Source organism: Coffea arabica, chromosome 8e (genome assembly GCF_036785885.1).
Source record: "Coffea arabica cultivar ET-39 chromosome 8e, Coffea Arabica ET-39 HiFi, whole genome shotgun sequence".
Taxonomy (NCBI): Eukaryota; Viridiplantae; Streptophyta; class Magnoliopsida; order Gentianales; family Rubiaceae; genus Coffea; species Coffea arabica.
Genome location: NC_092324.1, coordinates 47,070,934 through 47,095,826, shown reverse-complemented (window position 1 = coordinate 47,095,826; position 24,893 = coordinate 47,070,934). Strand labels below are relative to the sequence as shown.

The following is a 24,893-nucleotide window of genomic DNA, read 5'->3' as shown; positions in this document are numbered from 1 at the left end:
GAGGGAGGAAATATGAGTGAGAAGTCCCAAGTTCACACCCTCTCACTTGCACAAAAAAAAAATACCTTGGTATCAATAATTTTGGAGAGTAAGTAGTTTTTACCATTACATATTTAAAAGTCAACTCGAATTTAAAGCGCATCGGGATTGTAAGTTCTCATACAAAAATTTTTAAAATATTCTCTTGGCACATTTTATAATCACCTTTTTTTTTTGTCTTACACAGATCATATTGTTGTCACAGAATATTACTTTTTTTTTTACAAAAAATTCAAAAAAATAGCAATCCATCAAATAAGTAGGCCTATCAATCTTAGTTCAATTAAAGTTCATAGACATCAAGAGCAAGTAAAAATACAGATTCTACTTTGTTCAATTAGCATCGAAAAGAATTACAAAAAAGAATTGCCAAAACAAAAACTAAATCGAAACCAAGAAAATAGGTTTTTTTTTTTTTTTACATTCTTAAAAAGAAAAGTCTTCTGAGCAAGAAACGACATAATAAATCCGAAAATGTTCTAAATCATACTAAATTGGAGGGAAACTTCTTACTCTTACCAAAATATTTAACCTACTTGTGCCAATTAAAGAAAAAACAAAAGGAATAAACGAATCTAAAAGGATACAAGAAAAACAAGGACCCAAAAGCCAATCTACCCTTTTACATTTAAAAAGTCCACCAAATAATTGTCAGGTTAGCTGTCCACATGAAATGCAAGCAAATGCTATAGTACAAGAAAATCTTCTAAAGTATATGGTTGGTTGGGATCATGGTGGACCATTACTCTCCAAAGAGTTCCAATGATGATACATCATACTTGGCTACGTTCTAGAATTATATACTCGTTGATTTTAGTTTAAGCCAATCAGGTTCTGGAAACCTAAACGGAAATTGAAAAGTGAACAAATAAAAGGTCAAAAAAAATTAAAAAGACAGTGCCTATACGTGAAAGTAACATAAGGTATGGTTTAAAATGGTCTTCGGATGATAAACCATCATTATCAGGTTCACCTATTCACGCAATTGAAGTATATCTGGTTGAAATCTTTGGCTTTTGGATGTTGCAGTTTGGATGAATATTTTAAGAGCGTTTGAAATTTCATCAACCATTTTTTTCCTATGTGGTAGTTGGCACTGGAAATTACTATAAGATAACATTTTTTTTTTGTTCCGACTTAATTTCACCGAAGTTGCTTTAATCTGAAAGGAAGGAAAAAAAGTTATTCAGCAAATATACGATATGCTTAAATTAATCGATTACAAGAACCAAAAGTTTTTCTTTGTTCAAATCCCTTTTCCTTGGTTTGAACGAGAAAAATGACTTCTTATTTCAAATTCTTTTGTCGTGGACGTAACAATAAAGTAGTATAATATTAACAATGTAATATATGTTAAGTAAAAAAGTGCGTTGAGAGAATTTTTTCTGCGAAAACTCGCAATCCAAACAGAAGAGTCTGAGTATATACTACTCTAGATTTGATCGGTTAATACATTTTGTTAATTGAGTTGTCAAGTTATATATGTTGTATATGGACCACAATGACAATCACTTGCTAGTTGCTAACAATAGATTGGGGAAACCAATTTAATCACCTCATCAAACAAATACTTCAACTGAAATTTTATATATCTTTCATAGAAATTACATTGGCAAGCGTGCAAAATTGTGAAATCAAAGTCATGATAGAAGTCCAGCTGAATTCTGGAAGGATGGGTGACAGATCCAGAATGAAGAATGGGTAGCCATGCCACAGCCCAGATGAAGCAATAAAACCACCCAAGAGCCTGGGCCTTGTGAGATTTGTCAGACGGCTAAGGTTGTACAATCCGAGGTTAGACGGAGGAGATCTTCCGGCACCTGGCAGATGATATTCGTGGTTCTCATTACCAAGTTGGAGGAAATAACTCAATTGAATTAAACGGCACGTCTTCTCGACAAGTGTCACACAAATTTAAGCGTATTTGAATAGAATATTAATTGGTAAATTTTTTTGGAAGAGTAATATGATGTATGTAAAATTAAAAAAAAAAGAGTACTCGAGAAACGTGTTTGTGATGCAAATAAAATAGTTTTTAAAAAATATTGAATATCCGAACAATTTGTCTCCAGAAATGATTAGGGAAGATGGTATTTAGGCTTTTGCCCTTGGTCCATTCTGAGCTTGGGCCCTTGAGAATTCTGTCGGATGAAAGTCGAGAGTTTAATAACGAAAGCCAAATTTGGTTGCTGGCCTAAAAGCATAGACTCCTATTGAATGATCATGTAATTGGGGAAAAAAAAGTTCTGCTTGTTTGGGGTGGGTAATATTTACACGTTAAGAATAGGGATTTTTTTATGGGCTGTAATCTTCAATGTGTAGAGCTTTCTCCAGAGACTTGCATCTCAAGATAGAAAGAAAGGTGACTGGGAAATGAGTTTAGAAAAAAGTAAAATTTTTTTGGGAAAAATGGCAATGCAAACACATGCACATCTTCCCCAAAATTGAAGCACAAAACAAAACACTCATCAAGCAAAATTTTAAATGCCCAAACTGTTACAGCCACAAAAGTTTCTCTTCGCATTGAGTTGGACAACACTTGATACAATATGCATGTTTTTAACTCTACCATCACTTTAAAGCCAGCAGGCAGAGAGCCGTGGTAGTATACTACATCTGCCAGTCCCAAAAGAAGGGATGGGGAGGAGATACCTTCTTGGTGTAGCCAAAAAATGTATCCTCGACATATTGAGTATCTTCTGGACTCCACAAAGTCCTGCCTCAGTGGATTCTAATTATCCTGTAACCATAACCTCCATATCTTCATCACAGACTGGATTACACATGTCTACTCCACTTCCAAATTTATCTTTGTAAATTGAGGTTTCATGAAGGTAATACTTGACATGCTTAACCCTTGTTTCAACTTCTTCTCTCATTCCATCTTTGCGTTTTCTTGTGCCCTCTATTGATGCTTCGTGTGTGACTATGGAAGCTGGATCTGCACGGCAAGAGGGATCAGCCATCTCCTCATCCATATTGACTTTATATTCCCTTTCTCCGAGATTCCCAGAGCAACTCAAGATGCTTTTCCAAGTAATTATAGTCTCAAGTTTTGTTTTAGTTAGGAACCTTGACAGATTGTGATAGAAAACTCCAAGTCCTTGATCTTCAAGAACTAACAGCCACCCTGTTAAAAAAACAATATAAAATAATGCCATTATGCATCTTTTCTCAGATGCATGAAGAAAGAAAGAATAAAAAATTGTATATCAGGCAGCTTCTCCTCGGCTAAATTTGTGATAGGAATGAGTGTATGGGTAAAAGTTGTAAAAAAAGGTAACTTCTATTTCAGCTAAACTGGTTCTAGCTTCATTAACATGGCAGCAAAAGGACAACACTACTATTATTACAGAATTTGAAATGCATCGATTTACTCGTTTCTTTTCCTTTTTTTTTTCAAAATAAATAAAGATAACATCTCTGATGATGATATAGGAAGCAAACTTGTAAGCAGCTGGAAAACTCAAGCAGCTTGACTAAGGATTAAAGTAAAGCAACTCACTAATGAGATCTCTGGGAGTGCCAATATCATGTGTCAATCCATCCTCCATGCAAGCTTGATTAGAGATCCATTTAATCAACTGATTAGATAAATGAGATTCATTGAAGGAATTGACATAGGAAAGAGCCCTGCTGTGGTCACATATATCCCTGTCGCCAAAGATTTCCAGCATTAATGCTCAATCCATGATTGATTGATGCTATCTTTGAATCCCATCCAGGGTAACATAGCCATACCTAGCAAACTGTACAGCATCATCAGCAACTAATAACCACTTCAAAGCCAAGTTTCCAAACAGATTGTCACACAGCTGCATCCATCCACGAGAATTGAGACATGAATAGTCAACAATTAAGACAGCATCATAAAGAACCTTCATCAGAGACATTGTATCATCAGAACTCTGCAGCAGGAAGCAAATTAACTTTCAGTCAATAAACACCTATGATTAGCACAAGGTCACCGTTTTTTTTTCTAGTGACAAAAGAAATATGCACACAAAATCATAACAAAAGAGAAAAAATTGCAGGAAGAAACAAATAATGATTGACGATCATACTGGGCACTTTGACTAAAGTTACCCCACAAACAAAGAAGAAGCCAGCTACCTGCACAATATCATCTGGTCGCAATTCTGGGCTCCTCAATTATGAGGGATCAACAAAAAGCCCAATACTTCAAACCTAAATAATATGATAAAATAGAAAAACTAATAACTGCAATTACTGACCAGTAAGTTAGCGATTGGCAAGCTTGGCTCCAACAGCATTCTAAGAAGCGTATCTGCCAGGAAGTAGTTTAAGATAAGGAACATGTAAGAAATTGCTTCTGAGAAAGACCCACATAAATGGTATTCTAGTTATAGCTGGTACTAGAAAAATACTTCGACTGAATAAGGAAGAAAGGACTAATAGAAGATCTTCATATAATCACAACACTATTATACAAAAGGAATGTGAAACCAATTATTGAATAGCATTATAACCATTTAAGCAATGATTTTCTACATATGCCGAAAATGATATTAAGAATGGAAGAGAAAAGGCACAAGAGGCTGAGACTCCACAACGGAAAATGTGCAACTACAGATCAACAAGAACTTGTACAAAAAGAAAAAAAAAGGAAGTCCTTAAGGAACAGAAAGCAAAACAAACAATAAAAAATGGAAACATGCTACTGGACTCTGATGCTTGTCACTTGACCAATCCTTTCCAAGTTAAGCTTGAAATGACATTAAATTATAAGCACATTCACATTCTTTCTCTAATCATAAGTGGAGACCCAAAGAAAATGAAAATCAATTGGTTACATGAGCATTGGTGTAATTCTAGGAAGATAAAAACCTCTGATTCACTACAAGCAAGGAGAATAGAGAGAGTCAGAGAGACCTTGAGAAGAAATGCGCAATCCATCCAATAGAACAAATTTCAGATTGAATAGCTCTCTCCAAAATAATAATGCAAAGTGATTAATTGCAAGCCGATTGGCTATCTTTAAGTGCAAAATAATGATATGCAAGAAAGTCAACGTGGAACTCCTTTTGTGTTTAATATCACCATAAGTGCATGTCAAGAACATACAATCAAACTTACAAAGTACTTAGTTTCTTCCTCGAATTTGTGGCTCAGGTAAGAGCTTCAACCATAATAAAGAAGTACAAATTAGTCAATCAACTAAGAATCAGTATCAGCAGCTTTGTGACTGCATGATACCCTCAAACCCATCTGCTGCTCCACAATTAATACTTGCATGTTGATAATTATAGCATTTGGACAGACACACTTGCTCCACTAAATTGAAAACCTACAGCTTGTATGCAACACAGGGCCTCATAACATGAACTCTATAGTAGTTTGTGCAAATTCTACCATCATAAAATGGAAGATAAGCAATTGATTCTAAGATCGAGCATAACCAACTACCAGATTCAAACAATATCTAATGGTAAATGAATAGCAATTCACATGGAGTATCTGACCCAAAAAGTAAATGTTCTCAAAGCCATTGATAGTCTGAACTACCCAGTTCCGCATATCCATCTCTAGCTCGTCTCGCCTAATTCCCTGATTGAATTTCAAGCACAACCTCAACCAAAACACCTCACAAAGGACAATGCCAGCCAAACATTCAATCCCACTTCTTCTATCAACCCCTCCACGAACCTCATCGCTCAAAACTGGAAAAAACACCCTTAGATTGTCTCTGTAATCGCAACCCTCATCCACTCGATCAACAGTCCAAACCCTGACCAAATCCTCAAAACAGACCATCGGAAGATCAGAATAATTTCCTTTTTCAACATCATGACAACAACAAACACTAATATAACTAACTATTTTTTCCAACAAATCCTCAATTGCTTCCCTCAAAGGGAAACCATTTGTCAACGAATCACGAACTATATCATACAATCGGAAAACAACCGGCGCGAGCAATGCAGTTCTTTTCCACCCATTACTCAAACTGGAAGACGAAACTAACAACTGAAACAAATCTTTAACTAGTAACATCATTCTGTTCGAAGTGCTATCTGGGGTAGTTGATTCTTTTGAGCTGTGAAAAGTGACTGCAGAGTAAAACCAAGTAATTTCAAGAGGTGGGTCGAGCATTTTTTGGATTAAACGGAAGAAAATCGCCTCGAAAGGGGAGAAATCAGAGTTTCCATTTCTGTATGAGGCTAAAAAGTGTTTGATCGATTCTCTTAACATGGGCTCATGGTTTTCTAACTGTGAGTCCATTGTAAGCATAATTTTTTGATTGAAATGGCATAAAATTGAGTGGGTTACTGGTTGATTTCTGCGAATTTGATAGAGGAGGAAGAGATTGGAAATTTAGAATTTGGGGTTTAACGGTAATGTTGAAACCCTAGGTGCTGTAGAGAATGGTGCTGGCGAGAGGGAACTTTTGGGGCTTTTAGCTAACGGACATTATTTGAATTTGGTCTTGGTACTCTTGGACCCTGGAGTCTTGGCATTAAACTAGTTTTTTGTTTTTTGTTTTTGGGAAGGGTGTTGGGGGGAGGGGAACTAAAGCGGCTTACTCAGCTTTTTGTTGCGGCAATAAAACTATTTTTAGTGTCACTTATTTTTTGTGGAGTCCGCTTTATTTAGGAAATTAAGGGGCTGCTTAGTTAAAAGGTTTGGGAATCAAATAATGGAATGAATCCCTTATTTGTTGCTTGGGTTAAGTCTATTGGAATGCAATTTCTGGAATCATTTCTAAAAAATCGGACTTTCACCATTCCTGAGTAAATTGGGAGGTTTTGGACAAAACCCTCAACTCATTCCCGAGCAAAAACATTTATGACGAACTTACCCTCTTTTTTTCTTCATTACACGCCGCACCTTCTGTTCTTCTTCTTCATCAGATTTCTACCTCTTCTACTTCACCGGTTGGACAACCATAAAGATCAGTGGCTTTCGACTCTCCTTGGACAACGAATTCTAGAGTTGAAGAGTCTTCTACTAGGGTGAATTCCTTGATCCCAGGTCAGTGGATTACAAACTCCTTTGCCTCTGCAATTTTCTTTTCGTATGCAAGATTTTCTCTTTCTTCTTCTCTATTTTTTCAGGCTACTCACTGGGTAGCTGAAAATAAAGAAGAAAAGAAGGAAATCTGATACAATAACACTAACTGGACCAAAATGCTATGCTCTGGATCCATCACCTTCTCACTTTTATTCCACTCACACTACACAATCTGTCAGTTTTGCAAAAAAGTCTTCCTTCCATGAATTCATATTCTTTTGTCACAAAATCCAATAAGAAATTATTTCCGCAACAAATACACTATTATTGGTGAGAATAATACATGTTTTTAATCCATGTATATACATGTATTTTAATTCACTTACTTCAACAAATACATTATTTTGTTCTTTTTTTTGGTGAGATAAATGTTAATGTCACTAGATTTGTCATTTTTATGTTTTTAATGTGTTTTCTTGGATTACGCATTCAATGGAGGTCAATCAATTCTTGATCTTTTGGTTATTTGATCCGTGAATACTGGTATAGTTTGGGTGGATTTCTACATGCCCTGTACCTGTTTGTAAAATTGTCTGCTTGAATAGCTTTCAGTTTCATAGTTATTCGTACATTAGGATTTCAAGTTTCAACCATCAATTTCGTTTGTTTATACTTATTTATATCTATACATCATTGTGTTTACGGATGTATGATGCATGTCTAGGCCCTTTTAATAAGATCAATTGATGTTTAATGCATTTGAAGATTTTGATGCCGTAATCTAGTTTGGTGAATACTTACGTTTGGTTATCATATTGTTATGTAGACAAAGATGCCACGTTTGCCTATTGAAAACAGAAGACGCAAAAAATATCGAGGGCAAAGCCAGATTTTATCAGGAATGATAATGGTTGTTATTGCACTGTTTATGATGTGGTACCAGTTAATATTCATTCATCTCAAAAGTAGAAGACGCCAAATAAAATCAAAAGAAGAAAAAGTCACTGAGCGCATGCAACACTTATTCAATTTGACTAGGGAGAGTGATGCTTATTGTATTAGCGAACTTCGTATGGATAGACGAACATTTGGGATATTATGTGAAATGATTAGAGACACTGGAGGTTTGAAAGCTACAAGAAACATGTCAATAGAAGAAATTGTTGCCATGTTTGTATATGTTTTGGCTCACCACAAGAAAAGTAGAACAATTTGTGGGCAAGTGATCAATGGGCAAATTTTAGAAATAATTTAGCACATGAAATGTTTGACAATTGGAGGGCTGGACTTAGTATTTAGCTATGAATGGATGTTTAGCTCTTAGACTCATTAAATTTGGATTGACATTTGATGTACTCTTGTAGTGGATTTGTGAATTAGATTGACACTTGATGTATGTTCTTTTAAATTTGGATTGACTTTTAATTGTATGTTCTTTTATGTGTTTTGTTATATTATAAATTTCAGTTATATGCTATTGTGTATCAAAATTAATTGATATATATGGGTTGACTTCTAAATGATAGGATGGAGAATGATGAAATTGTACGTGAAAGAGGGAAAAATAAATGTTTTTGGACTGGTGAAGAGGTAAAAGTGCTCATAGAATCATTGCAAGAGTTGGCTTGTGATCCAATGTGGAAATCAGATGGAGGATTTAAAAATAATTATATGAGCGAATTGCTTAAAATTATCTTGCGTAAGCAATCTACTTTTACCAAACAAGTCAGCCCACATATTGAATCAAAAGTTAAGTGGCTGAAAAATAGGTTCCATGCAATTGTTGAAATGTGCAAAGAAAGTGATTGTAGTTGGAATGATGCTGAGAAAAAGATTTCTTGTGAAAAACAGTGGTATGATGATTGGTGCAAGGTAAGAAATTGATTACTTTTTACATTCTGATATGTTCTTTTTCAACCTTTTATTAAGATTATCATTTATCTTTCTATTCTATCTCTAGACTCATAAGGATGCGAAGGGCCATTGGGATGTCAAATTTCCATATTTAGGAGATCTTGAAATTGTATATGGAAGAGACAGAGCCACTGGAAATGTTGCTGAAGATTTTGCACAAGCTGTCCAAGATATGGAAGATGTCCAAAATTTGGAGGAAGGAGATGAAGGGCTTGATGCTATGTCAAACTCGGATAATGATAAGGTAGAAGAAGATGAAGTAAATTCCATGGAGCAATCAACTCAACCAAGCTCAACAAGCACAAGAAATTCCAAGAAACAAAAGAAACAATCCCCTCCCATTGCAAATGTGTCAAAAAAAATGAAATCTGCATCAACAACAAGGGGTGATCTTGATGCATCATTGCAACTTCTCACCAGCAAATTTGGAGATTTCGTGGAGGGAATTCAAGCTAATTTCACAACTATGGCAGCAGCCATGTCAAATGAGGATAAACGTGAGCAATTGGTCTCTGATAGAAGAGATCAAGTTGTTGCTGAGTTAATGAAACTTGCTTTACCGAGTGGAGATGTAATGAATGCAGCCGACATACTTTCGGAGCAGATTTCCAAGCTTCATGTGTTCTACAATCTTCCTGCAGAAATGAAACGACAATATGTAATTAACCTCCTTTATCCTCCATCTACTCGCTGAAATAAAATTATTGTTAGCTGGAAAGTGATGATTTGATGGCAATTTCTTTTTGTTATGGTGATTGTTAGATGGTTATATGATTAGTCTTTTGGAGATTGTGGACATTGAGTGGCACTCTCGACTGGATTAGACAATTGATTTGTATTTGGTATGGTTAGCTTTTGTGATTTGAGTCTCCTTCTTTTGTTCATATATGTAAGGAGAGATCTATTTCATATCATTATCTAATGTAGGAACCACAAACGACTTGTTAATGGAGTAAATTTCCAAAAAGAAAGAGTTTTTAAACTAACTTCCTAAAGGCTGGCAATTTTTTAGTCTCTTCCCAAAGGGTGAAAAACACATTCAAGAAATGCGTTCTTCCAAATAAAAATGTAACTTTCAAATACGTTATTTTAATTTTCGTAAATTTGTTTAAATATAAAAAATTGGTTAAATAGCGTATTAAATACAAAACCTGCTAATTTCCCATAAAGAGCTGGTATCTTATGAGTAATTTCTTTTTTTTTTTTTAACTTTCACATATTTAATTTATGTTAAATACAAAACATACTAGTTTTCCTTTGGGCGCTATTTAATCAATTTTTTCCATAAAGAGTTGGTATGTTTTCCATAAAGAGTTGGTACAAAACATACTACAAAACCTGCCAGTTTCCCTTAAAGAGCTGGTATCTTATGGGCAATTTTTTTTTTTTAACTTTCACATATTTAATTTATGTTAAATACAAAACATACTAGTTTTCCTTTGGGCACTATTTAATCAATTTTTTCCATAAAGCTGGTACAAAACCTGCCAGTTTCCCATAAAGAACTGGTATCTTATGGGCTATTTAACCAATTTTTCATATTTAAACAAATTTCCAAAACATAAAATAACGTATTTGAAAGTTGCGTTTTTATTTGGAAGAACACATTCCTTGGATGCATTTTTCACCCTTTGGGAAGAGACTCAAAAATTATCACCTTTTGGGTGATTGTTTAAAAACTCCTTTTTTTGGGAATTTACTCCTTATTAATGCAGCCACTATATTTATTTTCTGGTATTTATTTTTTTATTATTTATGATTTTCTTATGTTTTATCAAAAAGTTAATAACTATTGTAGTTACAATTATGAAAATGTTAATTTGTCGTATGTGTAATTCTTTTGTTTTAGAAGAATTGTTATATCAGGGGTAAATTTGGAATTTAATTGCATTTAATTCCGAAACACTCATCAAACCAAGCATCAGGAATTGGAATAATGCTAATTCCAATGTGTGAACCAAGCAAGATATTGGAATGAAAAGTTTTAATTCCAAAACCAGAGTCTATGATTCCAATTACAATTCCAATTCCTAAGCTTGAACCAAGTGTCACTGAAAATTAAGATATACTATTTTTAGTTATCAAATATATTAAAATCTGAATCCATTAAATTTAAGTACTGAATTGAATTATCAAACAAGTCCCCTATTTTTTGGGTGTTTTTCAAAAACTAGTTTTTCAAATACAATAAAAATTTTTTAAAAAGTACTCTAAAAGGTAATCTAAAAATTAGTTTAAATTTTTTTAAAAATTTAAAAAATATCTCAAAATATATTCTAGAAACTCTTCTACTCTTAAATATCCCAAAATATTTTTTAAAAATATTCCAAAATATATTCTAAAAACAATACTACAGCAAAGTTTTTCAAAAACACCCCTAAAAACAGTTAATCCAAACGGGAAACTTTTTCAGAATATGTCACCAAGTAGCATGCTATTCTTTGGATCTAGATGACGGTTGAAATTATACAGGAACTAGTTTTGTACCCGTTCGTTGAATGGAAATCATAGAAAAATAATAAACTATTTAATCAATTTTATAAAAATGTCGATATAAAATACAAACTTAATGTATAATCTATTATAACCTATCTTAAGTATATTACTATATGCACATTATAATATAAAGTATTCTTATAACCTGTCTTAGTGTATTGAAGGAAGATGTACCTGATAATCAAGATGAATGGAAGCACAAAATCGATACTTTAATGTGCCAACTGCTTGCACCGGAAATACCTAACCATGAATTTGATGCTTGAAATTCATATATTAGAGGCTATATGTAGTATAGGCATATTAAAAGTAAGGATATAAAGTAGTTTTAATAAGGATATAAAGAAATATTAAAAGGAGGAAATATTAAAAGAAATATTAATAAGAATATTAAAAGTAGTTTTATCTTGATTTAAGTTGCTTAAAGTACGTAATTTTGGGTATGAAATAAAAATAATATAATATTAAGAATTCTTATAGGAAATAACAATTGATATACATCCAAACAAAAGGAGGAGCAAGCAGCTGCAAATATATGATTACGATAGAATAATAATGGATCGCAAAAAAACACCTTAAAATGTTAAGGACGGTTTTATAAGTCATGCTTGGATGATAAGGACGGTTTTAATATTTGATACTTGAAATTCATATATTAGAGGCTATATGTAGTGTAGGCATAAGAAATAAGAATTGATGAGGATATAAAGAAATATTGATAAGAATATATTTTTTTTTCTCGAACAAAGACATAAACACACACACCTAGTTAGATTAACGCTCAGGAAGTTAACACCAAAGAACGGCCCAAAGGACAATTTAAGGGGGACCCACAAAATAAGCCTGTTCAGCCAATTGGTATAAGAATATTAAAAGTAGTTTTATCTTGATTTAAGTTGCTTAAAGTACATAAGCCACGTAGGAAAGAGAAAACAAAGGCAAAAGAATAAAGAGATGGAAGAGGGTAGGTCATTTTATAGAGCGTATTGAAACTACTTGCGTGTATCGTAAAGTCACGTAAGAAAGAGAAAACATGAAACGATAAGAATGAGAATACGACTTTATTATATATATATATATGATTGTCTAAATAACAAGACAAATTAATCTATATCCACTTTTAATTTAAACAACCTACCTATGGCTTTTACGTTGTATTGAATTATCCTTTCTTCCTCTCGGATTAAGACATTGATAAAAGATCCATACTTTTTTGCTACTATTTATTATTTGAAAGACATTTGAAAGAATATTAAAATCTCATTTGTATTGTTATTTTTAAGAGTTTTTGTAAAAAAAAAAAAATACTGTAGTAATTTGATGTATGTAAGGTAAAAAAGTGATTGAAAAATATATTTAATTATATATAAGGTAAAAAGGTGATTGAGAAATTGTATTCAAGGAAAACACAAAAATTTTTCTGTGAAGACATTTTTACCCTTTCTCTTTTTGGAACAGACAAACACCCAAACTACTATTGCAAATTAATTAGGAACCAATTTTACATTTTTTTTTGGCGTAAAAAAGGAACCAATAAATCAAGCAGATCTCCTGTCTGTAGTCTGTTGGCAACGTCGCTTCGAAATGGCTCTCTTAGCTCGAAACGCGAATCGCCTGGGGCTAACGACGGCGTCGTATCAGAGAGCGGCAGGTTTAGCCTCAATCCACACTACCCTTCCGACAGCCTCTTCTCAACAGTCCTCGGCGGCACCGACGACCTACGCACGTGCGCCTCCTCCCTCAACTTCGTCCCCGACGGGCCTGCCCAAGGCAGCTGAATATGTGATCTCAAAGGTGGATGATCTCATGAACTGGGCCCGCCGTGGATCCATCTGGCCCATGACATTCGGGCTGGCTTGCTGTGCCGTCGAAATGATGCACACCGGCGCCGCCCGCTACGACATGGACCGATTTGGGATCATCTTTAGGCCTAGCCCTAGGCAGTCCGATTGCATGATTGTTGCTGGTACTCTCACCAATAAGATGGCTCCTGCTCTTCGCAAGTACGTTTTTAAGTAGTAAAGTTTAAATTTTTATCTATTTTCTCTTGTTCAATAGTTTTTCGACATTTTCGCATTGTTTTTTTGGAGATGAGTTCTTTGTTGGGATTTTGGTTTCCTCTTTTGCTGTCCCGAGGAAAGGCAGAGTAGGGATTTTGATACGTTGACTTTATGCTAATGAGTTTGTAAGTAGGTTTGATTATGTGTTCCCTTTCCTCGAGTTCGGGGATTTGGTTATTTAATTGTTGTGTGTAATTTTTATGCTATTTGTTGAGTTGGATACAAACGGCAATGGTCGTTCGAACTGCTTTTGATTTTGCTTGTCAATGATTTACATCGTTCTCGCTTGGTTGGATTTTGAAAATTTTCAAATTCCATCTGAGAAGTGTGGAGCTTTAGATTGTTAGTCTTATTAATAGATTAAGGTTTTAGGACTTTGGAAACCTGATTTTGATTTTGCTAATGTTTGAATTGGTGAACTTGCCGAGTTTTTAGTGAGGTTGTTGTTAGATAGGATAAAATTTAAAGGGTTCCTCCCTGTTTCTTTATCACAAGCTCTAAATTCCAGAGTGACTAAAGGAAGATTTTTCCAGAACTGAGGTGAGGGGTTGTGGAAGAATTGGAATACGAAGTGCCTTGAAGGAAATTGTTTGTGGTAGATTGGTGGGTGGATGTCTGTCCTTGAAATTTTGCTATCTTTTCTTGGTTGTTCTGTCTTTTAATTGTTTGGGGCTGCATGTCTTTGCCTCGTTTAGAAGAGCTTTTGGACTGGAGTGAGAATCCACTTACCCAGTCTGGAAGACCTGCAACACAATTATGCTATTGATTTTCTTTGTTGCAAATAGGCTGTTGCTTCTTGTATAAATTGTGGACATGGTGGGTACTTATCAGTGGTTAAGAATTAAGTTACCAAGGGTAAACTTCTTAGTGTTTGTGGGTCCATTTGATAATTTTATGCCGTTGCTTGTTAGCTTTTGCAAACTTGAGTTTTGGCATGCTGAATATCAAGTTATTTGTGTCCATTTGGAATAAGTCTTTGATACAAACTGATAAACATAATATACACCTAAGAATTTGCAGTGATGATCTCCTTTGCAAGTAAAGAAACTTTTGTATACAAAATGACGTGTCTATTAAGTGTTATACTGTACAATTGTGTGAAAGTAAATTAAGTGTTATACTGTCTATTAAGTGTTATACTGTACAATGGTGTGAAAGTAAAACCAATCATGGGGTCTGCCCCCAGCATATATCCTATTCATGCTGTGTTCACTTTTTTTTTTTCACCCTTCCATCCCTGATCCAGTTTTTTCTTCTTGTCCTTCTTGTACGTTTGTGAGTTTTACCATTTACTTGGTGTATTTTTTGAGGCAGTATTTTAATGGTCAAAGGCCTTCTAGAACTTGATTATTAGGTTGTTGATATAAGAATAAAATCAGTTGTGGCGGTGCTTTCTTCGGATGTTTTAATAGAATTGAGTTGTGGTCAAAACAGCCTGATAAGCGTGAAGGATTGTAAATTGTTTTTGTTGTTATTTGAAAGGATTTGTGTTTGGACACAAGTTTACTTCAGGACTCTTTTGAATGAAATGTATCGTACTAGTTCCTATGAACTAAAACTTCCAGGATGTTGTATAGTTAATACTCAATAAAGCATGTTCCTGGATCACTCTGGCTGTCTCTACTACTACACTGCTTACGAGGCAGCAGTATTTTTTGGAACTATGCTGTGCCTAGCTTTTCTGTGAGGATTGGATATTTTTTATGTTTGCCTTTCCTATCTGATCTTTATTCACTAGAAGAGAGTTTTCTTTTGGTTCATAGAACCATTGGAATGTCATTACTCTTGAGAATGTTATCCATTTTTTGGTGCAAAAGTTAGAAGATCAACATGTTGAAGTTTATTTGTTATATATCTTTCTTTTTGTTGGAGAATTGTTCGCTTGTTGGTTGGGGAGCCTTCTTGTTTTGTCAGAAAACCTGTGGGCAGAATAATTAACTCACATATTCTTGGTGATTTGTGGAGGTTACTATATCAAAAAGCAAACTTTTGTTGAAAGATTTGGCAGCTATCAGTTTGGTGTATATGTCTTGACCTGATTCCATATGTACTGCTGCTTAGCATAGTCATTCTCGTGGATAATTAAAGTTCACTAAACTGATTATCATTGTTGTGTGCGCATATTGGTGGTTAATCTAATTTGGCAAAGGACTGCTGTTGATTCTTTTTCTTCTTTCAAAATGTTCCTGCAGGGTCTATGATCAAATGCCTGAGCCTAGGTGGGTCATATCAATGGGAAGCTGTGCAAATGGCGGGGGATACTATCATTATTCCTATTCTGTTGTTAGAGGTTGTGACAGGATCGTGCCAGTTGACATTTATGTCCCTGGTTGCCCGCCATCTGCAGAGGCTCTTCTTTATGGACTTCTCCAGCTGCAGAAGAAAATCAATAGGCGCAAGGATTTCCTTCATTGGTGGACAAAATAAGGCTTGCTGATGCACTTTAGGGCTGCTGTGGCTTGCTTTCTGTTGGAATAAACCAAACTGTGTGGTTTCCCTTGCTAAAAAGTGATGAAAAGGAAAAGTTAGTTGGGCTATTACGGTATTACCTACCAGGAACTATATTGTACGTTGTTGTACTGAGTAGCCACTGGTGTTGCTTGGAGCCATATACTATTGGTTTTGTTTCACTGTTTATCATATCTTATAATAAAGACGCAATGTGTTAAGTGCGCGTGTTTTTTTCAACTTTAACAGTGAACTAGATGAGAGGGCTTCCTAATCATTATTGTCGAGTTGGACATGGTGTTCTACTAGACTCGTTTCATTCATTCAATTAGGTGTTGTTGCTGCTAATATCATGCTAATGTAAACCACTATTTTTTTTTAAAAAAAGATTTCTCTGGCTCTAATCGTCTGGTTTGCCTCAATTCTTTAGGGTAAGGTATCACCTACTGTGCTAATTAAATCTGTCTTTCAGTCTACCAGTTTTGTTTCTTTGTTTTGTGCTCTTGCAAGAGCAAAGATCGATTAAACTACTGCATTATATCATGCCCTTCGGGTTAAGGAACCAATGAATAAGGCAATAGTTGCATTTCGTTAGCTGTCAACTTGTGTTTTGGACGATGTCCAAAATTCCGTGCTAGTAAAAATGTTTAAAGGCCATCTTCCAAAGAAAGGTTTATGAATGCTCAATACAGCGACAAACACGAATTTTACATAATTTCAGTCTTTGGAAAGAGGAAGCTACTCTAGCAAGCACAAGCCAACTGTCACTGAATTTAAGGAGAATCACTACTGTGTTCTGTTTTTATAGAAATCAAGAATTGACAGTCTACACCCTAATCAAGTTCAGTTTTTTGTTTTTTTTTTACAAGTTCGGATTGCTACTAAGTTGAGAAAAAAAAAACATGGGAGTAAGTTCGCACCTCTTACTTCAATGCCTGTAAAATGGTCTGGAGAGCTTCTCCTCTGGGCTCAACTTTGATGGTGATCCTCTGGACTTGCTGCTAATGAAGTCCTCCATGAAACAAGAGTGTTTGCTACTCCTGCAGCATCTGTGTGATGTTTCCGAGTCTTTCGTATCAGTTAGGGGCGATTCTAGATGATATGGGCTTCTTTTTTTGGGCAGATGGTATTCAAAAAAAGTTAGTAGGGATCATGTTCATCTAGTGCATAACTTAGACAAGCAAGCCAGACTTTTGTAATGTATAACTCTCCGTATATCTAATAAAATTCAAGTTTCCTTTTCGAAAAAGAAATAGCATTTGGAATTCAAGAAATAGATGACTGAATAACAAATGTAAAAAAAAAAAAAAGGATTAAATAGAGAATGCTAATTTCTTGTTTTAGGAATGGTAAGGGGGCGACACTAGGGTGAGGGTTGGGGTAGGGAACCCTTCCCCTGCCCTTGTCTCGCAAGTGCTTGTGAGGGCGAATAAAAATTTGTCAAGTGTAAAAGAATAAAATGTAATTCGTAATTTAGTATAAATGTATTAGTATAATTAATTGATAATTTGTATTAGTATAAATGTATAATTAATAATATTAATTATATTATATGTACATAATTTGGTACTTATAACTAATAATATAATTATTATTATTAATAAAATTAAATATATTATGTGTATAATTATAATATATATATTAATTTTTTTAGGCGTATACCCCTCCAATCTCATTTTCAAATAGGTCCCATTGAGTGTACTCGCTTCAATTGTTATCCCAATCAAATCTTAATCACAAAATACTTCAAAATAAAATAAAAAAATAAAGAAAAGAAAATTTAAGTACTATTACTATTAAAACAATTAAATAACAGGGGGTTAAGAATTCCGGGCTCAGACAATAATGGGTCAAAGCTCACTAGGCCCACTAAAAGCTCAAATCATGGCGGAGTAAATGGCTTTTATTAACTTTTTAAAGATTAATATAAAAATAAAAAAAGAAGCAGAAATAACATTAAAGTTACAGTAGTGGTAACTGGTAATAAAAACTACCGAGAGCGACTATTCTAAATCCCAAAAGCGGAAAAGTAAAAAACGAAAAAAAATCTCACAGGTCAGCCCGGCCAATCGATCTACTATAAAATGGTCTAACAATCAACCCTTCCTCGCTCTCTTCTTCTCTCTCTTTCTCTCTCTAGGGTTTTCGCAACCCTTTCGTTCCCCCATTTTTATCTCTCTCTCTCTCTGTCATCCGAACCTGTGCACACGGGAAAAATATCTGTATCTGAACGAGCAGCAATGGCGGAAGAATTGCAGTACGGTTCGGACTCACTCTCCAATAAGAGGAAGTACGAAGACAGCCAAGCGGCTCTTCCGTCTAGGAGCCGACCGACTGGATTTTCTGCTCCGATCTCTTCTCAGTCGCCTCCGGACTCCAAGCAGCCTCCGGCTTACAACACCGTCCCACCGCCTATGGATGAGATCCAGCTTGCTAAACAGAAAGCTCAGGAAATTGCTGCCAGGCTCTTTAACAACGTTGATCCTAGCAAGAAGCCTAGGGTTGATAACGGTGGCAGTGGTGGATATGACTCCATAGAACGTACGACTTTCAGCCTTTATTTTTTTATGTGTTTCTGCAGATTTTTTTTTATTTCTTCTCTGCCTTTCGCCACTCTGGCAAGCTTCCTTGTAATTTTCGTTTGCCTTGTGGCGGTTGGGTTTTTTGAAGTTTTTTTTGTAGCTGTTTTGATCTTCAAACTAAATTTTTTGCGTATTAACCTGTTTATATGTAATGATGGTGATATTTCATATTTGCGGAAGAAAATCTGTATGCTTGTTTCAGGTGTATCTCATTACTCTCGCCTTGTAGGATTTTGTGTGAGGGCAATGACTAAATTACAGCACGAGTCCTTGCCCCCTCCTTTTTTTTTTGGTTTTCCGGTTTCTAATTTGATCCTTCAGTGTGCGGCTCATCCAATTATATGCTTTCCACAAAGAGTGCTTCTGCATATTTCATTCACCTTTTCATATTCCTAGGTCCTTCTGATGTTAGTAGCATTCAAGTGATGCATAAACTTCCATCTTTGATTGAATGCAGCTGTGGTTCAAAAGCCCTTGAGTGGTGCTCCTTCAGTGCCAAGTTCATACGGGTATCCTGGTCTAAGTAAGAAGATAGAGATACCTAATGGACGGGTTGGAGTTATTATTGGTAAAGGTGGGGAGACCATTAAGTACCTTCAGCTTCAGTCTGGTGCAAAGATTCAAGTTACCAGGGATATGGACGCAGACCCTCATTCTCTGACTCGAGGGGTTGAGCTGATGGGTACCCCTGATCAGATTACAAAAGCTGAGCAATTAATTAATGATGTCCTTAATGAGGTAACTGTTTTGGTCACGAAAATTTTCACATTTGATTTTTTTTGGGTACTTTGCTATAAATACTAGGGAATGTTTAGGTTGTAGGATTGTATCTCATTTCAAACAATCATTGGTTTCATGACATTCAGTGTAACTAAAGGTTGAGTAGTTATTTTTGCGTGATAGATCAGCTGAACTGGGTTAATAAAACATTCCATATTGCTCACAGGCTGATGCAGGTGGTTCAGGCATAGTTTCTCGAAGGGTAACTGGACAACCAGCTGGAGCTGATCAATTTGTCATGCAGATTCCAAATAACAAGGTCAGTTCCAAAAGATGGTTGACTATTAGATGGTAGACTTTATCCCTTCTGTTGTTGACTAAATTGATGTGTTCGTTGTAGGTTGGACTTGTTATTGGTAAAGGAGGTGATACCATAAAAAACATGCAAGCCAGAACCGGTGCTCGGATTCAGGTGTGCATCTTTTTTGCATTTGTTTCTGTTTGATTTTTCTATTCCAGATTCAGCTTCTTTTAGTGGGATCTCACTCCTCAATAATAAAAGTTCTACTTTAATTTTCATGGCTTTGTCAATGTTACAGCTAAAATATTTTGTTTTGCCATGAGTAAGTGGATGAAATATTTTACACTGATAGGTGCTGTAAAAAATTTTGCAGGTGATACCGTTACACTTGCCCCCAGGTGATACATCCACTGAAAGGACACTACAAATTGATGGCACTAGCGAACAGATTGAGGCTGCAAAACAATTGGTCAATGAAGTCATCGCTGAGGTATGTTTTGATGACCATAAGTATTTGAGTTTCATCTCTGGCAGGCATTTAGTTGCCCTTGAGAAGAAATTTGATTGCTATGATTCATTTTTTGGACTTTTGCCTGGATGTCTGCTTGTTAGTCTGCACACGCAGACAGGAGATCAAGCTTGAGCTTGGTAACAAGTAGATGCAACCCATTATCTTTTCAAAACATTTAAACCATGTATACTGCTGTTTATTCATGGTTTGGTCTTAGAGTTATTTTTTTCTGCCTCCCTTTCTTTGCTATTGGGCCTTTAGATCCAGTTAAATTGTTCACAATCTGATAGTTAGATGTGTTTTGCTATTGCAATATGAATGCCTTTTTGGTTTAGTTGTTTTTTATATTTGTTATGTGTTGCTTTTAAGTAGTGGACTTTTTTTAGGGGTGTAGCTTCCTTACTATGATGTTACTTACTTCACAACATGGAAACTACATTTTGATGTGACTGTTTTGCTTATTGCTGGCTTTCTGATGCTGTGGGTTTTGCGAGGTGATAGGTTCTCAGACTTTTTGGACATCTTTCCTGTTTCTGAATCATACTTGGTTCGAATGTGTCCAAAGCAAGTGCTAGTATTGCCAACCATTTAACTCTCCCTCCTTAAATATGATAATATATCTTCAGAGTATGAATTGTTTAGATGCTTAGTTTCAGTTTGACAATAGGCTCTTAGTGGTGTGCTATTCTGAAATTAGTACACCTCTCTAATATAGATAGAGAACAGATTTTGGCATATGGAATATCTCTGCAGGATCACATTTGGTGTTCCAAGCTGTATATTCTTTTGCAGTTCATTATTGTTTACAGATCAGTTTTGATGAGTCGTGGAATTAAGACTGGGGATCTTGGAAGTAGAAAGTCAAAGTTCAGGTTTGGTGGTGTTGATGGCTTCATTGGTTATTGAGATATATGCGTTAATCCTATATTGAACTATTCGATATCTGGATATGTGGTTTTGTGTGAGGCAGGTATCTGATCAGCCTTTTCCATGAGGTAACTAAGGCTTTATAAAGTTCTTGTGATATTGAAGGATATATCTTGAACTAAGTTATGCAGTCATCCTCAGTTGAAATGCTTGAGTATATAGCTTTCGGGTTCCGACATTCTTGTCTTGGATTATGCTGGTTCTTTTTGTGTATCTTAATACTGATTTTGTTGTTGGGAACAATTGTAGGGTTAGTAGGTAATGGACTTTAGTGACACCAACATGGACCCATTTAGTGTTGGTGTTCCCTCAGCATTTTTCTGGTATGGTTCTGAACCTCTTTTCTGACAAATGTCCTCATATTGTGGAGATAAGGACCAATTTGGCCTAGATGCAAGGGAGCTGACTGCCATTAACTCTCTGTCTGATTGCAAATGAAACATAGGCAAATGGATAATTTATCTTGGCATTTTCTTGATTTTATTTAGCTTGAATCAAGGGAAATGATCGGAAGTTATTGCGATTTGAATTTTTTCTTCGTATTCCTATTTAACATTAATTGTCTCTTATATTTTTGTTGTGTGGGGGGATAACTGGATGTGTAAAACCTCAAATTCAGCCAGAAGAGGTTAACTTGTTACTCTATTCTGGTTTGTTTGCTGGAAACCTTTTTTCTTTATCCCTTATTTTCTTGAATAGACTGAGTTTGTTTGGATAAGAGTTTATTTAGATGATTTATTTGAGATATTTACTGTAGCACTTTTTGTGATGTGATGTATGTGAGATAAAAAGGTGATTGGGAAGATAAAAAGATGATTGGGATTTGTGAGGCAAAATATTTTTTTCCAAAATCTCTTTGTCCAAACAAACTCACTGTCTTCTAAACTCTGCTAACTGTTACCCTTTCTCTTCACATGCATTCCCCCCCTCCCATGAAGAGTAATTGGTAACTGGATCTCCTTTTGGACATTCATTTCTGCCGTTTTTGTCTCAGTTTGGTGAAAATCTTTTGGTGATTTAAAGTACATATGATTGCATAACCTTCTAGGGTAATATAATATTCGCGTGACGAATGTTGATAGAATATTTGATGCATCATTTTCTTTTACATTTAGACTATCAAAGTTCTCGTTGCTACTTTCATTTATCATCTGTTGCTCCTATTGGAGAAGATCATCTGGGTGATTGCTTGTATATGAGGCCTGTATAGTTTTTCCTTGCCTTTTCTTTTGTACCTATTCGCCTCGAATAGGAGAGGATGTGCTTCTGCTGGAGTATTTCAATAGTGCCAGCCCCCCAGTACGGTATGTAGGCGTCTAACTTTGCTTAATGGAAGTATGCTAATATGATATGACTTTTGGTGTACACAACTTGAATACTGATTACTCTGTTATTTGCACTTTTATGGGTACCTGTGTAACAGTTTCCACTTATCTCTTCGTTGTATGTTGTATTGTATGCATTGAGTGAGATCTGCATTGTTCATTTAAGATATCGAATTCATGCAGAATCGTATGCGTAATTCTTCTATGGGAGGAGGTTATCCTCAGCAAGGTTACCAAGCTCGGCCTCCTGCAAGCTGGGCTCCTCCTGGTCCACCAATGCAACAACCTGGCTATGGTTACCTTCAGCCTGGAGCTTACCCTGGCCCTGCTCCTCAGTATAACATGAATCAGCCACCTTACCCTGGTTATCCCCCTCAACCTACCTCTGGTGGATATACCTCTGGCTGGGACCAGACAACTGCTCCATCAAATCAGCAGAATGCTCAGGGAGGTGGCTATGATTACTATAGCCAGCAGCAGCCTCCACAGCAACAGCAGGCTCCGGGAGGTCCTGGTGGTCCTACAGACAATTCTGCCTATGGTTATAATCAGGCTCCAGCTTCAGGTTATAGTCAAGGGCAAGGTTATCCTCAGGATGGTTATGGGGGATACCAATCTACTGTCCCTCAATCTGGATATGCTCAATCCCAGCCAAATGCTGTACCTGGGTATGATCAGCAACAAGGTTATCATTCTGCATCTGGATATGGTAGTGTATCAAACCCACCAACTGATGGCCATACACCTTCGTATGGAACTCAAGCTGATGCCAGCCAAGCTCCACCTGTGCAGTCATCTGCTACTGGCCAGCAAGGTTATGCTGCTGGTCAGCAGCCAAGTCCTAATCCTAATTACCCTCCGCAAGGAGCTGCCCAGCCTGGTTATGGAGTACCTCCAACTTCCCAAGCTGGTTATGGGACTCAGCAACCGTCAGGTTATGGCTCAAGCTATGGGCCCCCGCAGACTCAAAAGCCTCCTACTAGTCAACCAGCTTATGGGCAAACTCAGCAGTCACCTACTGCCCAAGGAGGTTATGGCCAGCCTGGGTACCCACCTGCTCAATCTGGTTATGGACCACCATCGACTGGTTATGGAGCCCCTGCATCTCAGCCAGGATATGGAGCCCCTGCATCTCAGTCAGGATATGGAGCCCCGCCTTATGGCGGACCACCAGCGTCTCAATCTAACTACGGGCAGCAGGCAACGTACAGCAGTGCTTATAGTGGTGGTTACTCCAACTCCCAGCAACCACCAGCATACTCTTCTGATGGCAGTTCAGGTGGCAATCCCCGGGGAGCATATGATTCAACTACAGCGTCTCAGGCTAGCCAGCAGCCAAGCGGGGTCTCAAAAGCCTCGCCTCAGGAATGATGCATGTAATGGGGATCATGGCTGGCTGGCCTTCTTATCATGGTCTATATTCAGGGTCTTTGTTCCATTTGTCTTAGGTTCGGTGGTGAATTTTTCCTAGGTCTTTGTAGGTCTTGTAGTGTTAGTGGATTAAATGCTTGTTAGAATTATGGCTTTAGACTTGCGGAGTATGACTGTAAAATTGTTTTGGTTTATGTCTTTTGTATGGTTGAACTTTCTTTAGATCCTTATGTTCATCACAAATTGCTTAGTCGGCTACATGATTTGCTCTATCTGCTAGCGGTTTTCTGTTTTAAGTGGCTAGATGTGTGCAATTCTTTGGACTGGTACCTGCATTGCACTTTAGATTTGTGCATCACAGGATTGTGTGGCCGTAGCGATGACAAATTCTACTATAATAGGAGTTCTGTAATGTTTGTTACAGGGTGGGGTGGTTAATCCTGTATGCGGTCTCGGTTCCATGCGGCTCTTCTTTTTCGATCTTTTTACGCCTAGAGTCTTGTGGCGTCGATGATTTTAATGGTCTCATTCGTTTCTCTTTTGGATGGTCCTCTGTATTTAGTGCTGTTTGGAACCGTCTTGTAAGCAATAGCTAGCTAAAATGGATGCGTGTGTTCGGATAAATCAATCCCTCAAATAACTCTTTCAGAGCAGCTCGAGGAGTAATATTTAGATTGAGTAATGCATAATTAGGTTGGAACGAACCCTTTTACCTGAGAACTGAAGTGGGGCTCGTGCTCAGAACTCAAAAGAAAATTTGGCAAATCAACCGAAGAAAACGAGAAATGCTCGCATGCTTGAATGCATGTGATTTCTGTTCCAGCTGTGCATAAAGTTCTTGATTTTAACTGAAGATGTTCAAAAGTTGTCTTCACTGGAGCACTTTTCCAGTTCTTCTTGGGCAAATTTGTTTTTTTTTTTTTTACTAATCTAGTGATTTTCAAAAGAGATTACGCTGTCAATCTGCCCTTGGAATTATTGAAATTAGTTAAAACTTTCTCACTTCAGCTAATTCTCTGTTTACAGAAAATTCTTTGGACGCAACTGAAATCTGTTTTTTGCTGATTTGCTGTGAAGGATGCGTGCTCTCTTCCTTTCCCCCAAATATAGAGTAAAGAAGACTCAATGTGATGTGATACTTCCATCCACAGGATCAATTGGGGATTGACTCCACTGTGCTTCTGCGAGCTCCGCTGTTCCATTTCTAATTGACCTCACTCAAAAACT

General features: G+C 36.3%; 3 protein-coding genes and 1 long non-coding RNA gene across 5 annotated transcripts; 3 read left to right on the top strand and 1 right to left on the bottom strand.

Moving 5' to 3' along the window:
- Window positions 1-2,535: 2,535 nt before the first annotated feature.
- Window positions 2,536-6,543, bottom strand: LOC113703231 (uncharacterized). Of its 2 annotated transcripts, none has more exons than XM_027224531.2 (5): window positions 5,523-6,543; window positions 4,275-4,327; window positions 3,781-3,917; window positions 3,545-3,693; window positions 2,536-3,169 (listed from the first exon to the last, which is right to left on the bottom strand). In XM_027224531.2, the coding sequence occupies exons 1-5, from the start codon at window positions 6,289-6,291 to the stop codon at window positions 2,775-2,777; spliced, it is 1,503 nt and encodes a 500-aa protein (XP_027080332.1). In that variant the 5' UTR covers window positions 6,292-6,543; the 3' UTR covers window positions 2,536-2,774. The 2 variants fall into 2 exon arrangements, with proteins under 2 accessions (XP_027080332.1, XP_027080331.1); XM_027224530.2 differs by having other exon boundaries at window positions 3,781-3,947; window positions 5,523-6,542.
- Window positions 6,544-6,914: 371 nt separating this feature from the next.
- LOC140012536 (uncharacterized) lies at window positions 6,915-8,441 on the top strand. The gene is made up of 2 exons (XR_011819721.1): window positions 6,915-7,032; window positions 7,838-8,441. It is a non-coding gene; the product is annotated as an uncharacterized lncRNA (long non-coding RNA).
- Window positions 8,442-12,965: 4,524 nt separating this feature from the next.
- On the top strand, window positions 12,966-16,150 carry LOC113704056 (NADH dehydrogenase [ubiquinone] iron-sulfur protein 7, mitochondrial). The gene is made up of 2 exons (XM_027225694.2): window positions 12,966-13,424; window positions 15,674-16,150. Exons 1-2 carry the CDS (start codon window positions 13,006-13,008, stop codon window positions 15,906-15,908), a joined length of 654 nt encoding a protein of 217 aa, XP_027081495.1. The 5' UTR covers window positions 12,966-13,005; the 3' UTR covers window positions 15,909-16,150.
- Window positions 16,151-18,029: 1,879 nt separating this feature from the next.
- LOC113703498 (uncharacterized) lies at window positions 18,030-23,924 on the top strand. Its single transcript, XM_027224875.2, has 6 exons — window positions 18,030-18,470; window positions 18,969-19,249; window positions 19,458-19,550; window positions 19,632-19,703; window positions 19,906-20,022; window positions 22,479-23,924. Exons 1-6 carry the CDS (start codon window positions 18,170-18,172, stop codon window positions 23,664-23,666), a joined length of 2,052 nt encoding a protein of 683 aa, XP_027080676.1. The 5' UTR covers window positions 18,030-18,169; the 3' UTR covers window positions 23,667-23,924.
- The last annotated feature ends 969 nt before the right edge of the window (window positions 23,925-24,893 follow it).